The sequence below is a fragment of the Mchenga conophoros genome, linkage group LG8 (assembly GCF_057382185.1).
Source record: "Mchenga conophoros isolate Kocher_MC1m ecotype Shallow Benthic linkage group LG8, M_conophoros_male_GT1.1, whole genome shotgun sequence".
NCBI classification, from domain to species: Eukaryota; Metazoa; Chordata; class Actinopteri; order Cichliformes; family Cichlidae; genus Mchenga; species Mchenga conophoros.
The window spans coordinates 17,698,381-17,714,555 of record NC_140533.1 but is presented as its reverse complement, the minus strand read 5'-3'; the positions used below and the strand labels follow the sequence as shown (position 1 = coordinate 17,714,555).

General features: G+C 39.0%; 1 protein-coding gene across 8 annotated transcripts; it reads left to right on the top strand.

Moving 5' to 3' along the window:
* The first annotated feature begins 230 nt into the window (after nucleotides 1-230).
* Nucleotides 231-10,185, top strand: casp7 (caspase 7, apoptosis-related cysteine peptidase). Of its 8 annotated transcripts, none has more exons than XM_085284625.1 (7): nucleotides 231-327; nucleotides 712-833; nucleotides 4,164-4,312; nucleotides 4,403-4,531; nucleotides 6,457-6,632; nucleotides 6,891-7,029; nucleotides 7,176-10,185. In XM_085284625.1, exons 2-7 carry the CDS (start codon nucleotides 718-720, stop codon nucleotides 7,400-7,402), a joined length of 936 nt encoding a protein of 311 aa, XP_085140751.1. In that variant the 5' UTR covers nucleotides 231-327; nucleotides 712-717; the 3' UTR covers nucleotides 7,403-10,185. The 8 variants fall into 8 exon arrangements, with proteins under 8 accessions (XP_085140751.1, XP_085140749.1, XP_085140750.1 ...); XM_085284623.1 differs by having other exon boundaries at nucleotides 6,831-7,029; XM_085284624.1 differs by having other exon boundaries at nucleotides 4,161-4,312.
* The last annotated feature ends 5,990 nt before the right edge of the window (nucleotides 10,186-16,175 follow it).

Below are 16,175 nucleotides of genomic sequence, written 5' to 3'. Positions count from 1 at the left end.
CTACAGGTAAATGCTGTCACGAATATTTCTGCTCCAGAGCAACTAAAACCTTTCCCATTTGGAAGAGAAAAAAGATAAACCTTCATAAATCAATCTTGCTTTTACTGCATCCTTTATTGTTGTTGTTGTTATTATTATTATTTGCAAACAACTAGTCGTTTTTCTCCTTTCAGAAAACAAGTGTGCCAAGTGTGCAGGTAGGAGGGACGCAGTGCTGTGACGCAGTTACGCAGTCGCGAGAAGTCAAACCGTACTTTCTCTTTCTTTCACAAGGAAGAAGGGACAGAAACTCAGAAGGAGACACTTTGGAGAACGAAAATAAGTCAGGTAACTATAGTGCTACAGCAAAGTTCGCGTAACACAGTACGATTCAGCTTAACTTCACTCCTGTGTATTAATCTCTTTAGGTATACTTAAAGAAAATGAAAAGTTTATTTATGTATTTTTAGCTAAGTCGCTTTTCTGCTACATGCTAACCAGACATGAAGCTAACAAGTCAAGTTGAATGCCTCAATGTGACAAAGTGTTAATAAAAGCAGTCTAAATTTTGCTAGCTGTCCGTTTTCAAACCGTTGAGGTGGGACTGAAGAAGATTAAGGAAGTGAGGCAAACTTGTCTCAAAATAACGCCAACGTGTGGTTAGTTTACACCTAATGTAAGGAAAGCAGTAGGTTAAGTAAACCATAACGTTATGTTCGATTTGTGTGCTAGAAGAAGATGGCTGGATACGCCGGTGAACCCTCTGAACTTGGAGAGGGTGGGGGAGATGGGCCGGTGACAGACGAAACAGACGCCAAGCCTGACCGCAAAGGGAGATTTCTGCTATTTGGGAGGTGACTTCCTTTTTATTGCTTCTAAACATGAAAACCAGTTAACCTTCGAGGGAAAAAAAGGTCATAAGTTTGGGCCCTAAAAATAAACTCAGTATAACGCAAATAATCTACGTACTGTAATAATATAGGTATTAAGCTGTGGGTTTTGCTTTCATTATTATTCCCTCACTCATTTACAAGGTGTGTGTTCATTTACTGTGGTTGTATCAAGATAAGGTACATGTACTGGACACTTTGTTAGGTACACCATACTAGTACTGGATTGGACCTTTTTTTCCCTTCAGAAGTGCTTTAATTATGGAAAGGTGCTTGAAACCTCCCTCAGAGATTTTGGTCCATATTGACATGACAGCATCACACAGCTGTGTAGGAGATTTGTTGGCTGCACATCCATAGTGGGACTCTCACTCTGCCGCATCCCAAAGGTGGACTGAGATCTTGGGGATCATCTCAAGTTCAAGAAACCAGTTTGAAATTATCTGGATTTGTGACACAGCACGTAATTGTGCTGCAAGAAGCCGTCAGGAGGTTATACTGCAAGCATAAAGGGATGGTTAACATCCCTCAGATAGGCTGTAGTGTTGAAGAAATGTTAAGCTGGTGAGCCAGTGTGAAGGTGAGAGATGCTCTTCTACCTAAATTGATTGTTACGAATGTTATCAGCTTGACGGAGTCTGGCTGACCTCATCTAACCTCGCTGGATAGTTTCTCTTTTTTTGGACCTTCCTCTCTAAACCCCAGAGACTGTCGTGTGACAACATCTCAGTAGATCAGTAGTTGAAATACTCGGACCGTCCCATCTGCTACCAGTAACCATGCCACATTTAGTCACTTAAGTCACCTTTCTTCCCCGTTCTGATGCTCAGTTTTGAACTTTAGCAGATCATCTTGACCATGTCTACATTCATAAATGCACTGAGTTCCTGCCATGTGATCGGTTGATTAGATGTTTGCAATAACAAGCAATTGAGCAGATGTACCTAATGAGGTGGCTGGTGAGTGTGTAGTTTTTAAACCATCCTATCATCTGTAGCATAATCTATGTCTGTTTTAATTTGCTTATATTTTTCTGGTGATATTGTCACCTGTTATGATTTGTTTGTGTTGGATGTGCAAACTTTCTTTTCTTTTTTTTCATGGTTCTTCCACATCTGTATATGCCCCACAGATCTTACAGTACACACGTCATAACACATAAACATAGCAAGCAAGCTCGCACTTTGCATAAAATTAAAAAGAAGGTTTTTACAGAATAGAATAACAAAAGTTATAACAAAACTCTGTTTCTGACTGCTTCAGTATTCCTGTAGATACTATTAGAATTGGTTTGCAAGTAATTTGTGGCTCGTCTTTTTATTTCAATGGTAGTCTTCTGTTGAAATTTGCTTTATTATTCTCTAATTTAGAAAAGAAATTAAACCCAAAGTGTATTGATTTAAATTACTCAGACATGTATTTGCTCATTTTCTGAAGTAAAACTATTGTGGTGATTAAACCACTTCCACATAGGATTTGTGTCCACAACCACACAGTTATTTTTGGACCACACACAGCCGAGCACTCTCAGTAAGATCCTGGATTCAGTATCTGAAGGTGACTGTGGTTTCACAGCTAATCAAAACCTAAAAAAGTAGACTGTAAAAATACCCTTGATTTTACACAGCGACCTGGTTTTGAATAGCCCAATTAAGGCAATGGGTCACAGAACATGAAATCAATCTTAAGTCTAATTCAGGGACAGGGGTCAGTCCTCAAGTGGCTTCTCAAAATTAGACCATAGCTGAGGCCAAAATCATTCAAAATGTGCATTCATTATATTATGGAGTGTGGGCCTTTTAACAATATGCAAATTTGTTTTGTAAACTGATCACTGACACAAAGAGCTGTTTATTCCAGTCTTACTCACAAGGTGGCACTCTGGACCTTTTTAATGGAGAAGTATAAAGTACGGCAGCTGTGTTTTCCCTCAGACACTGGTAATCAAGCAAAAAGGCTCTGCGCTCCGTCTGGAATTTAGATTCTTGCCCAAAAATATCAAGATAGCAAGCAATAGAAGATGTAAAAAATACTATATTAAGGAATTATTAATGAAATTCACATTCATTTATTAATCATTTGTAGTGTGCTTTGGTGTTCATCAAAGGAATATCTTCTTGGAAAGAAATATTTTCTTTATTTACTTATTTATTTAGTTGCCTTTTGTCACAAGTGTAGATAACAAGTATGAAAATCCATACAGGTAGATTCTGTACCTGTCAGCAGAGGAGCTACTTGTTGCCCTGTCTGACCTCAGCAGGGAGAGCGAGGCACAGGGGCCATGTGTGAATAGGCCTTTAGAAAGCACTGGTGTGATGGTGAGGTTGCTGACTCAGGGGCCTCACAGTGCGCCGCCCCAGTCAGGTCTCCATCCAGAACAGAGAGCATGTCAGTATCCTAGCACACAACCAAAAATTACGCTTCCAGGTTTGGAGAAACTTGTTTTTTTGTGAGGGAACAAAAGACACAAGACGAAAGCAACGCATTTCAGATGCAGAGTGGCGTAGCGCTTAATGACGAACCCAGGTAAGACAGACGCAACGGCCTCCTATTCCGCTCGACTGTCTTCCTGCTGTACCTGTAGTGCCCAGGGTCTCAGCTCTTTGCACAGCCTCGTGCAGTTGTTTGGTACAGTTGGCACAATTTGGAAGTGGGAGGGGGCTAGAAAAAGTTCTGGATCACATGTTTTTTTTGTTTGTTTTTTTCTAATATGGCTGGGCAGCCTGTGAGTGAGCACGCAACACTGTTGGTACACATTGCTGTGCATTGTTCCCATGCTTGAGTAAGCTGTTGACTAGGCTCTTCTGGAAAAAGCCTTGATTTTGTGAGTCCCTAATGGGTCACTGTTGGCTAAGCTATCTGGATGGATATTGTAAAGAATGGAAATATGACAGGTGTGTGAGAATTACCACTCGTGGAGGATTTCTTCTTGCTCAGTATAGATTGCTGTTTTTATGATTTTTTTTTTCCAATTATCTGCGTTAAACAAAAATGTTCTAGTTTCTCCTTAAATCTTCCTTTGGATTTCTGCAACCAACTTTGGCCGTGACTTTAATGCCTTATTTGGAAATGTATGTACCCTTTGGTTTCTAAGTAAGTAGTTCGTGTTGTTTTCAGTTTAATGTGTGTTACTTGTTTTGAAAATTTTACTTAAGGATCATTCATTTGTAGTATTTTTTTGTATTTAAATAGACATCTCAGCTGCAGGAAATTTTAACTGAGAGAAATTTGACAAACTGTTTTAGCCGTGCAATATAATATAACTGTTTTTTTATTGTCATTGTATAAAAGCAGGAAGAATAAGGATGGCCAGACGCGGGAGCAGGACTACTCTTCTGAAAGCCATTACAGAATTGTTTCACCAACATTCCAGTATAAGATGAGCCACCGGCGAGTGGGAAAGTGCATCATCATCAATAACAAAAACTTTGATGAAAAGACGGGTATAGCAAACCTTACTCAAACGTATAAATTCAGTTTGGCTCAGTGTTATTGCATATTGAGTTTGTAATGTAAGCGTTCTTTTTTGACAGGGATGAATGTACGCAACGGCACGGATCGAGACGCAGGCGAGCTTTACAAGTGCTTCAAGAACCTGGGCTTTGATGTCATTCTTTACAACGATCAGACATGTGAGAAGATGGAGCGTCTTCTCCGAGAGGGTAAGTCATGTCATATAGATAACGAGACTTTTCTTTTTTTTTTTACATTTTTCTTTTTGTTGTGATGGTGTTTCATATTTAATATTTAGATCCAAATGTAGGCACATATTTTCTTTTGTAAGCCACTGTAGTTGACGGAAGGGTTAGCAGCACAAAGGGTATTATTTAGTTACATATAGTTATATACTAGTAATCTGGTGCCTTCTAATGTGTAAAACAGGGAGGCCTTTGGTCATATACACCCTCTTTGATCTTTTGTGGGCCCGCGAAATGAAACTTCCTTCTCTGTCATTGTACAGATATTTAACTACACATTTAGTCACTTAGATATTTTTATATTAGAAAAATGAGCACAAGTTCAACATTGCGTGTATGTTTTTCAACATGACAAAGAAATGCTGCTTTAGTAGATGAAAGAAATGTGTCAGTATGAGTCTTAAATTGTAAGAAGCAAATGTGTAAAATTACAGAAATCTATTATTTACTTACTTAAGTGAAATATGAATGGTGATAGGGAGATCTCTATCAGTAGGAAAACCTGTAAAAAGTACAAAACTTGTGCTCTCCTTCACATTTTTCAAAGCCATCCAGTAGAGCTGTTCAATATAATGATATCGGATGACGATATGAAAATGTCTATTGTTTCATTTTACGCTATCGTTTGTTTTGTGGTGTCGCAAAATAAACCGTTTACGGCAATATTTTTTCATCGTTTTGATGGTCACTGTAGTGGTTTTATTAATTTCCTAAAGTTCTCACTTTCTCTTATATTTAAAATAACCACACTACGGATGGACAAGCCACTATTTTTACGCGTTGTCATTAGCAACGTGTGGCGCCACCATCCTTTGTTTATTTTCCACATAAACCTTTCACAATAAAGCTGAAGATCCTGTTGAGATTTTTCAAAATAAACTGAAATGATGACAAACTAAAGGACCTGTCAAAACAAAGTGAGGAACTTATTTTTAAACGAGGGGCCACCTCTGTTGCATGGACATGGTTTGGTTATGAAAAGTCTGACACGGACCAGAAAACTGTACTATGCAAATTATACAGGAAACCAGTCCCCACCTCACACTCAAACAAGGCTCTTCTACCTCCTATGCTAGAATCATGTGAAAGAGTACGGAGAACGTTTATGTCAGGTGCTCAAAATAAACCTTGGACTTAAACGTTAAAACAGGCTTTTCTCAGCAGCACGCCGTGTAATAAATACTCATAAAGAAAATGCCTAAAAATGTATAGTTTCATGCATTGGTCAAAACACTCGACTCCAGTTACACGACACCCAGCTGAAAACACTTCACGTAAGCTGAGTTGCCTGAGATTCACATAATTTACAGAAAATGTAACATTTTTCTGATATATATCGTTGTCAGGACGATAAATGTCTTATATTGGGATATGAGATTTTTGGTCATATCGCACAGTCCTACCATCCAGTGGCCTGGATTAAAGTCTTCCTTGGCCTGATTCTGCCTTATGTTAGACATCCCTGTTGTAAAATGACCAAGATGTGCAAGTTTAAATTAATAATTCTTGTTTCTTAACAACCACCACTGGTATAAAAGTAACACATCCTACTACTAAATTTAGCCAGATGTGTCTCTAATCAAAGTAACTGGAAGTCCAATAACCAGGTTTTATGATCATAAGACTATATGAACCTGTCATGTCAGTGATGCTGATAAATTTCTTCTTATAACAAAGGGCTCACTGGCATATTAAATATTTTGATGGGCTGCATTATAAATCATTCTTTATCAGTTAAATATATAACTTAGCTGAAATCTCAAATTCACGCTAAATAAACTTCAGACGTAACTATTAGGGACTGACTTTATTCATTGATCTAGACAGGTTTAACAAGGCCTGAGTCGAGCTAGGAGTTCAGTGTTTGTTTGTTTGTGTGTGTGGTTCAGCCTCGGAAGAAGACCACAGTGACAGCTCGTGTTTCGCCTGCATCCTGCTGAGCCACGGCGAGGAAGGAATGATCTACGGCACAGACGGAGCCATGCCCATCAAAACGATGACCTCGCTGTTCAGGGGGGACAAGTGCAAAAGCTTAGTGGGAAAGCCAAAACTCTTCTTCATCCAGGTGTGCATGGTTCATACTTGATTGTGTGACTAAAGTCTTTTATTGTAACAATAGCAGTGTTAAGTTACAGATTTGTGTGAACTTCTATTTGCTACTTTTCACCCAAATGGGCAGTTTGAACAGTTCTTTGCTGTGGAAATAGGTGAATTTGGCTTATCTCAGCTTTTAAAAACAGTTAATTTTGAATTGCTTCACCAGGTCATCGATGAGAAAACTACTCAGGATCACAATGAAATGTCATTTCATTTACTTCACCAGGCTTGTAGGGGTTCAGAATTTGATGATGGTATACAGACAGATTCAGGTCCACCAAATGATGCCCTGGAGACAGATGCAAATCCAAGACATAAGATCCCCGTAGAGGCTGATTTCCTCTTTGCCTACTCCACTGTACCAGGTAAACCTGAAATCCCAGTTTAAACAATATATTTTTCCTTACAGTAAAATACAATTGGTATATATATAAGTGGAGAAGCATTTCCTGAAGAGTTTAGTTTGACTGATTTCTAGTTTCATTGCTCACTAATGATGCTTATTTTCCAGGATATTACTCATGGAGGAATCCTGGGCGTGGCTCCTGGTTTGTACAGGCACTCTGCAACGTCCTGAACGAGTTTGGAAAACAGCTGGAGATAATGCAGATCCTGACACGGGTCAATTACATGGTGGCCACCAGCTTTGAGTCCTGGTCTGAAGACCACCGCTTCAGTGAGAAGAAGCAGATTCCCTGTGTGGTCTCTATGCTGACAAAAGAACTGTATTTCAACTGACTGCCGATCCACCTGACTGTACTGTAATGGTGACACAGACTGACCGACTGACTAACTAGACTGACTAGACTAGACTGTTTCAGGTACTGATTAAGCAGTCAAAGCATTCAGGGATGATTCAGGCCTGGCAGGACGCTTCATATTTCATGCACATATGACATTTTGCATGTGGACTTGGGGCCGAAAAGCACTACATGAGAAACAAAAACATTACAGTGGCACACGGCGTTCATGTGTTGATAGTGAAACTTCTTCCTCTTCTTCACATTCTTCCACTTCTTCAGAATAATGGTGTCACATTTGATCTGATCTTCGTTGACAGGCGTTGTGAAATATCCATGTTATTCTACCAGCCCAGAAAATTTGCTGCCAGGTTTTGTGGGTTTATAGAATCGTCTATACGTCACACCATTTCCAGCATTTGCAGTAGATGTTTGAAGGGACTGAACCCTATGAACACGGGCAAGCAAGGATGGGCAAAAGTTGGCTTTTGGTATTATACGACTCCCAGTGGAAAGACATCTTGTCATTTTGACTGATCTAATATGATTTGAAAAACTAAATTAAGCCCCTTTTAAGATTCATTAGGCAGTTTATAGAAATCTTCAGTAGGAAACTGAAATGAGTGATTACTAGAACTTTGATTGCTGTAGGAGTGTTGAGGGACCTGCCTTCATTACAGACCCTGTGCAATGAATTGTTAAAGAGAAAAATGTGTTTTAAAATGACTTAGATCATTTTCAGCTATCTGTATTTTAAAGTTTCTACTGTCAATTGTCAGAAAAAGAGACAAAAGAAAAGACAAACAGATCAGAAACATGTCAACCCTCTTGCCAAAGGCTTCTTGTCTCAGCCTTCCTAGCAAGTTTTAGTTTGTAGCAGAAAGCTGGTATCCTCAGGTTCTTTAATGTCCACGAAGTGGGTAAATGTCATGTTAATTTCATATCCATAGTGGTTAGGAAGATGTGATTGTTTGCTGTGTAATGATTAGTTCAGTGAGGTTTTGGGTCAAGTGCATAGCATAGAGTCCGCCCTATTAAAAACAAGGACCATTTTACCACTGCTCTCAATGTAATGTTGAAGGCTTCACTTCTTTAAACTCAAATAAGTTAATCTATGCACCATTATGCAGTCAAAAAACTGTAATGGATTCTGCTTGTTATCTTTAGAGTTCTTCTTCAATATTTTTACTAAAGACTGAAATAAATGCTGTATGATTATAACACTAGATAGACAAAAGAATGTCCAAAGCTGTGTTGTAAATTTGTAAATATCATAGTCTTAACTTGAACTCAGGTTAAGACTGTGCCTTAAGCACAAATGCCAAATCATTTTACTGAATACATTTATGTTCTCTGCTTATACACTACACAGTAGTAAACTATCAGTCTCATACCAAATCTCTTTTATTCATTTTTTTAAACTGTTGCTATGCTTTCCTTATGCAATTAGGACATATAACCACCACAAGAGCTCATGACCAAGACACCAAAGACCCTAAACTCCCCCAGTTAGGGTATTAACTTGTCCCAGACCTGAAGTGGGCTCTGTACCATTTAAAAGCATGGCCTCTGACTTAGAGGGGCTGATTCTCATTCCCATCACTTCACACTTGAGGGGTCGAGTGTGAAGTGATAGGTCGCTCTACGGGTCGCTCTGCATTCCTGCCCTTAAAGATAGGTGGAGTAGAGCCACCACCTCTTCATATAGCAAGGAACCAGTTGCCCGGGGCAAACCCAGGACTCTGGGGAGATTACATCTCTTGGCTGGTTTGGGAACAACTTCGTGTCTCCCAGATGAGCTGGAAGAGGTGGTGGGATGAGGGAAGCCTGGGTTTTCTGCTTAGAATGCTACCCCTGCAATCTGAACTCTGATAGGCGGCAGAGAATGGATGGATGGTACAGACAAATTTCTAAACAATTTAATGAATTAATTAATTTGTTTCAACTTAAACAAAGTTTGTTTCTGCAGATAATGTGTTATTGAGTGTTTTTAATTACAAAGGCAGCTATTACTGACATTCTGAACATACACACGCCACATGTCCACAATCTCGCTTTTTCTAAAAGGTTTTTACCATAATTCATATAACTGCATGTCTCAGTACCTTAGAGGGGGAAGTTCAGCAGTTGGTTTCATTTTGTTTTAGCTTTTTTATGCTTTTTAAATTAAATAAATATATTTTATTATTATTTTTTTTTTAATCAGGATGGTATTCCCCATCCGTGTCCATTGTACCCACAAGTGTTAAATCTTCTCAACACATGGATCTGTGATGAGCGATGTAGTGCCTAACCTGTGCCAAAAGGAGTTTTTGCTCCGCTTATTGTGGAATGGAGTTGAAAAAGGGGGAAAATGTGTTTAGGGGTAGAAATTTTAAATGCTTTCAGGTTTTAAATGCTGTTGTCCTCAGGAATATATTTGAAAAGATTTGGGAAAATGAATGACTGAATTCATGATTTATTTCTTTTTTATTTGGGGCAATACATTATTTAAACAACTTCAAAATAAAGAAATGCTCATGTAAACAGTTCATTGTATTAAACTTACACACTTTATAATGTAGTGAAGTCTGTATCATTTGTCTTGCACATTTGTAAACAGACCCCATTGAAAACATTGTTTTTTGGTAGGATGGTGCTTACATACATACAAACATATTATGAAGTCACTGGGTATTTTTAAATGTTTCCATGTGTTTCACTCAGTGCTCACTTAAAATTTGTACTTGTATTGGTAAAAACATTCCAGGATCAGAATGGATATTAAAGTTTTTAAAAACATTTCTCTCATTGTCATCTTAAAAACATTAATTTTTTTTTTTAGGTCGTGAATGTCAAACCATAAGACCTGCAGACCAGCAGTGCCCTAGCAAAGTCTAATCTGGCTCACTGAATGGGTTTACTGTATAAGCTGTGAAAAGCACAGAGAAGGAGGGGCTCATTTTTGGAGCTTTTGTATTTCCCGCTAGGAAGCATGACTTATGTTGTGATAATAGTTGTTCACTTTGCTCATTTCAACCAAGCCAAAGATCTGAATCACCTTACTGATAACATCCTGCCTGTGGCATCCTATAATGAGATTTTTACCGTAAGTCAATCTATGCTGGAACATCTCTTTGAATTATGAAAACAGTTGGTTAAAAAGCGGATGAACTACTAATATCATATTTTCTGTAAGACAACTCGGGTGATTTTTTTTTCTACTATTTTCAGGTTTGCATGTGTGTGTTTAGTCCATGAACTAAAATCTGCAATAAAAATGAAAATAAACTCTTAACACTGATGTATTAATCATTCAAACCTAAAAATAAAATAAAAATCATTTAAACTGTAAATGCAGTAAAACCATACCTGGATAGAAAAACACACAATGGAACACTATCAGTCATGGATTGGCCTCCCCAGAGCCTGGATGTGAAAGTTATTGAACCAATGTGGGATCATCTTGATAGAGAACGGAAAAAAAGACAGCTAAGACCCTAAGAAGACCTCTGAACGTCCTTCAGGAAACCTGGATAATGATTCCTTTAGAGCAGCTGAAGAAATAATGAGAGCATAAGAAAGCTTGCTTAAGAAAGTTGAGGCTTTATTGAAAAATCAAGGTGTTTCAAATATTGACTTTCAAGCTTATTAGAGTTGAACAAACTTCCACTTTTCCTTTGCCAACTTAATTTTACCATGTATGTTTGCATGTTTCGATAAATTGTTGCACTAATTGTTTAATTGTTGTTTCAATAATCCTTTACATCACATACTGGTTATACATACCAAAGCTTATTTAACTCTAAAGATATGTAAGCTCTGGTATGCATACACGTGAATGATGGTAAACAACATGTGCAGTAAATCTAAAACAGAAATGCTTTAAAAATTACTTCATACTAACATAGACTTGCTTGTAATCAGGGCTGCGGTGCTGTATCAACAAAGTAAACAAAGCAAACGACTCACTACTGGTACTAGTCCATAGCCCGGGGGTTGGGGACAGGAAAGGACAGAGCAGGCTGTACCTGCTGTGGAGGCTTAGGTCGTTTGGAGTGAACGGCCCACTCCTAAAGACCTTCTATGACTCTGTGGTGGCCTCTGACATTTTTTACAGTGTGGTCTGCTGGGGCGGCAGCATCTCTGCAGGGGACAGAATGAGATTGAACAGGCTGATCCGATGGGCCAGCTCTGTTCTAGGATGCCCTCTGGACCCAGTGGAGGTGGGGAGTGACAGGAGAATGGTGACTAAGCTGTCATCCCTGCTGGAGAACATCTCCCACCCCGTCCAGGAGACTGTGACAGCACTGAGCAGCTCTTTCAGTGGCAGGCTGCAGCACCCACGATGTGGGACGGAGAGATTTCGCAGGCCTTTCCTCCCCACTGCTGTCAGACTCTACAACATGGTGTCTGCAGAGGCCCACAGATGTGCAGACAGACACACACACACACATCCCATACACATTTGTAACTGCCTCCCTTTCTCCTTGATGTGCAATGGCACATGTTTATCTCATTCTATTCTATTGTTTTTCTCTTCTTTCTCTTAATTTTTCACTGTTCGTGTACTTTCTGCCGTGACCAAAAATTTCCCACGTGTGGGACTAATAAAGGTTTATCTTATCTTTTCTTATTTCTGGGTAAACTCATAGCTTGCAACATCTTTTCAGTGACAGGATCGTAAGATCTGATGAACAACAATAGACTGATGTAAGACTTAGAAGCTGTTTAATCTTGAAGTCATCCATTTCAGTCAGGTCTGGATCAGCCAGTTTCAGTGTCTTAGAAATTCCAATTTCACACAAAAGAAAGAGATTAAAGAAGTAATGAAAAGCTAAAGAGGTGTTTTTAATATCTGTCAATCAAAGTTCTAACCAGAGGTTTCTGCTTTGAGGTTTAATCTAAACACTGGATCTTGTTAGTCAACTAAGAATCGATTTGTCATTCCACTGCACCAGGAAATGCTCCATTTGTTTTCAGTAAGGAAAAACAGGCTGTGCAGTAAATAAAGTGGCTCAAGGTACTGGTAAACACCACAACTTGATTTTCAGGGTATTCTCCCCTTTCGGTATTTCCCCCAAAATATGTTTGGTATGTCTGGGCACTCTACTCTGTTAAAATATTGTACTGTAGGTACCTATTGTGTCACATGTGAGTAATATATACCTCACACAAAGAGGTTTTGAAGCAAGCTGTTACCTCAGAAAATGTGACTGTTTCTAGATCCTGTTAAAGATATATCAAAGAACATATGATAATGCTATTTAATGCCAGTGAGAGAGATATACATTGAAATTCAATGGCACAAGCTGGGCTCTTTACTTTATGTCTACCTGAATATTACTTTCCTCAGCAGTGATGTTGACCAGTTTCTAGCTCCTCTGTGGCCTCGGGCCATCTACAATTCACTTTGCGTCATCCTGTCTCTTGTTTATTTGATCCTTTCCTGTTCTAGTCTTTATCTGAAGTTAAAGTGGCCAAGGATTTAACACCTGAGCAGATTACAATTTCAAGAACAAGTGTAGTGAAATGTCTTGGATAGAAATCAAACTGTAGGCAGAGCTTTGTTTTCAGGCATGCCAGGCACTAAATCGGTCACAGTGATAAATGTTTGTGCAAGAAAAGGAGGCCAGTTCAAAAGTTCATAACATAGTGTAACATCAAAGAAAAGACACTAGAATGAGGATTTATTTAGTTGTTTATTTATTTTTGGTGTGAAGAAGAAAAACATTATTAAACAAAACATTGTTAAAATGTTTCACTTGCAAATATCTTTGTGCTGAAAACTAAACTGTCAATGTATTAATCAAATACCTAATCTAATATTTTTAAAATGATTTTTAATTCTAAATTTCTAATCTAAGTGCACCTCTCCATGAATTGCACCATTTGCTTCCCCAGTTGACAGCAGGAGGTTAGCTAGCAGGGGCACCTCGCCTCGGGAAGGGTCTCCCAAGGCAATCTTGTCCTGTGTGAGGAGCCAAAAGCAAGAATGATTCATAACAGCTCTATAAATACATAAACAACCCAGAAACCTTGCCATTAATAGGGACACCAGGTCCCTGCCCTGGAACAATACCTGGAAGAAGTGGCCTTTGGTGAGTCTCTGGTGCCTGCCTGGGCTGACTCTCTTGTAAGCCCATTACTTGCAGAGGGAGCTGCTGAGTCGTTGAGTGCTTTTAGATGAGATGACACTCAAAGTCAGAGGCCTTGGTAGGCTGATTCCTAACTATTAAAATTAGCTTTAAGGATATTGTGTATAGCTTGAGAAATTAATATAGACTGGTCCATCAAACTTTACAGCACAGCTTCTTGGATCAGCTTCCTGTTTTGGCTGAGAGGGGTGGTTGGGGGTCTGACTGTTGCGTATGTATTCTTTGTTTATTTTTCCTAAAGAAGGGAGATTTGATAATGCTTTCCAACTTCGAGTAGATGAACTTTCCGAGCCTCTGTGGAAAGGTCTCTGGGAGGGAACTTGGATGTTTGCCCGGCCAGTCTGTATGTGGGTTATGAGTATTAGAGGTGATCACTGTACAGCCTTTGTGAAAGCATGAAATGATCCATGGTGGCTGTTAATCTCCTCCAGAGTTGTCCTTTGTCAAGACTTCTGTTCAGAAGTTGTTAGGTTGTTGTTTGGTATTTGGCATGATGATACAAATGGTTTGGATGAAAATTGCTGTTTTTTGATTATATATACAAAATCAAATTCTTCCTATTTTCATTTTTTTAAACTACACTACTGACCAAGTTCAGGTGGGTTCAGCATATGAAAGCAGTCCACTAGTGCAGATAAATAGCAACAAATGCAAACAAAATTATAAACTAATCCCAGATGTCAATCAGTATTTGTATTGTATTCTTTTTACTGAGACCCAAACACTTAAAAGTTAAAGAGAACAATAGACATACTGTTATTTCCACCTGCATGGCTGCCAGTTACTGGCCGCTATGCCTCTCTTTGCCACTGCAGGTGCTGCTGATGTTTCAAAAGCATTTTCTGAAATACATACAGGCAGAAAATATGAAGAAAATTCAAAGAAAGAGTTCAAGAACTCCAGGTAAAAGAGGTCCAAACACCATGAAATGAATCAAAGTCATTGAAAAGTCTTCTTGAAAAGTGGACGCGCCCTACGTCAGCTGTGCCCTTCCCACCAACTTTGCTAATACAGAAGTACAGTACTTACAGAAGTGCTACTAAAACCTCACTAACCAGAGGCAGCACAACCACAAGGGCTCTTATTGCCCCCCCCCCCAACTGATGTAAATGCTTTCTTGTCAAAGAAGGGGAGGCTTGGGTTAATATATGTCACCTACTGCCTCTACTGTACTAGTGCCTTAAAAACTTTGAACACAAGAAGTTTTCTGGCAAAGATGGTCAAAAAGACAGCTGAACTGTCAGATTTTCTGAAGAGTTATTCCATGTCCTACTAAACATGAAGCCCCTAGGAGCTCTATTAATACCAGCCTGACACTGGCCTTGATGCATGTGTGAGAGTACTTGTGACCCACATGCACATTTGAAGTAGTTTGTGAAGTTTTTGAAACATGGACAGTGCCTAATTATTTATATATCAAGTGCACACATGAGTGCCTGCTGCCAGAAAAAATTCAATTCATCCTGTTAATACCTGTTTAAAAAATTCTTGCCATGACCCAGGACCTTCATGCCAGGTACAAATGGCTCGTGCCCTATGGCAGCTGGGATTGGCTCCAGCCCATCCATTCATCCACCAACTCAAATTCTTATAGTTTAATCATAGCAACAAATTTTCATAAAAACTACATTTATTTGAGCTTTCTGTAAACAAAACAAACTGATGATGGCTCTGTATATTAAGTGTACATGTGGTTCCCTGGACTGCAGCAGAGTAAAACTTCTATTTCGTTAACTAGTCCAATAAATCATACTGGGTGTTAGGATGATAATCTGAGTCACATAAGCATTATGTTATTGATTACATAGTGACAGCTGCTTTGTGCACATTTCATCCAGTCAGCAAACAAGTTATTATGAAGATTATATGTTGACATAAGTCCCATTAAGTTTTTATTTTTTGATTACATAGATAAATTGTTTATCATGTTGTTGATGGGGTAATTATCAGGAAATCCAATAATCCCAATAATCAATTTTTTATTCAATGACAGAGCTAGATGGACAGATTGTGGGGAATTCCTTATGTTTTGCATTAATGCATTAAAATGTCTCCCTATGACAGCTGGGATAGGCTCCAGCGCTCCCCCGCGACCCTGAAAAGGACAAGCGGGAGCAGATGGATGGATGGATGGATGCATTAAAATGTTTCCAAGACTGTCACTGCAACAATCACAGGCCATTATTTATTTTTTTCTGCTGCTTTCTATTTAAAAAGTGTCAGGCTTTTCTCAAATCAGGGCGCTGCTTCTCTTAGCTGTCTGTATGTGTTCGTATGTGTCTGTGATTCCTCCTGGAGGAGAAACACCTTCATTCCCATCCAGACCATTGCCCTTGCAGGCATCGGTCTCAAGGGATTGAGGGATAAGGGTCTGATTCGGTCTTATAATGCTGGGAAATGTTGATTTGCTATTTAACAGATGCAGCCCCCTTGACCTAAATGAACCTCACTCCAGCAATTAACATGAGACATCATAGGAAACATCTGCAAAGTCTGCAACACACATCTGGCCCTGCTAAGCTACATAACATTAAACATGTTAACAACACAAAAGCCATATTAAACACAGACTACTTTAGGCCCGGAAGTAGGATTCGTCACGTCATCACTTAACAATCGGATAGCTTAATGATT

Coding starts and splice junctions, on each gene's coding strand:
- casp7 (XM_085284621.1), top strand. CDS start 718: ATGGCTGGATACGCCGGTGAACCCTCTGAACTTGGAGAGGGTGGGGGA. Junction 834..4,160: donor AGATTTCTGCTATTTGGGAG/GTGACTTCCTTT, acceptor ATTGTATAAAAG/CAGGAAGAATAAGGATGGCC. Junction 4,313..4,402: donor AAACTTTGATGAAAAGACGG/GTATAGCAAACC, acceptor CTTTTTTGACAG/GGATGAATGTACGCAACGGC.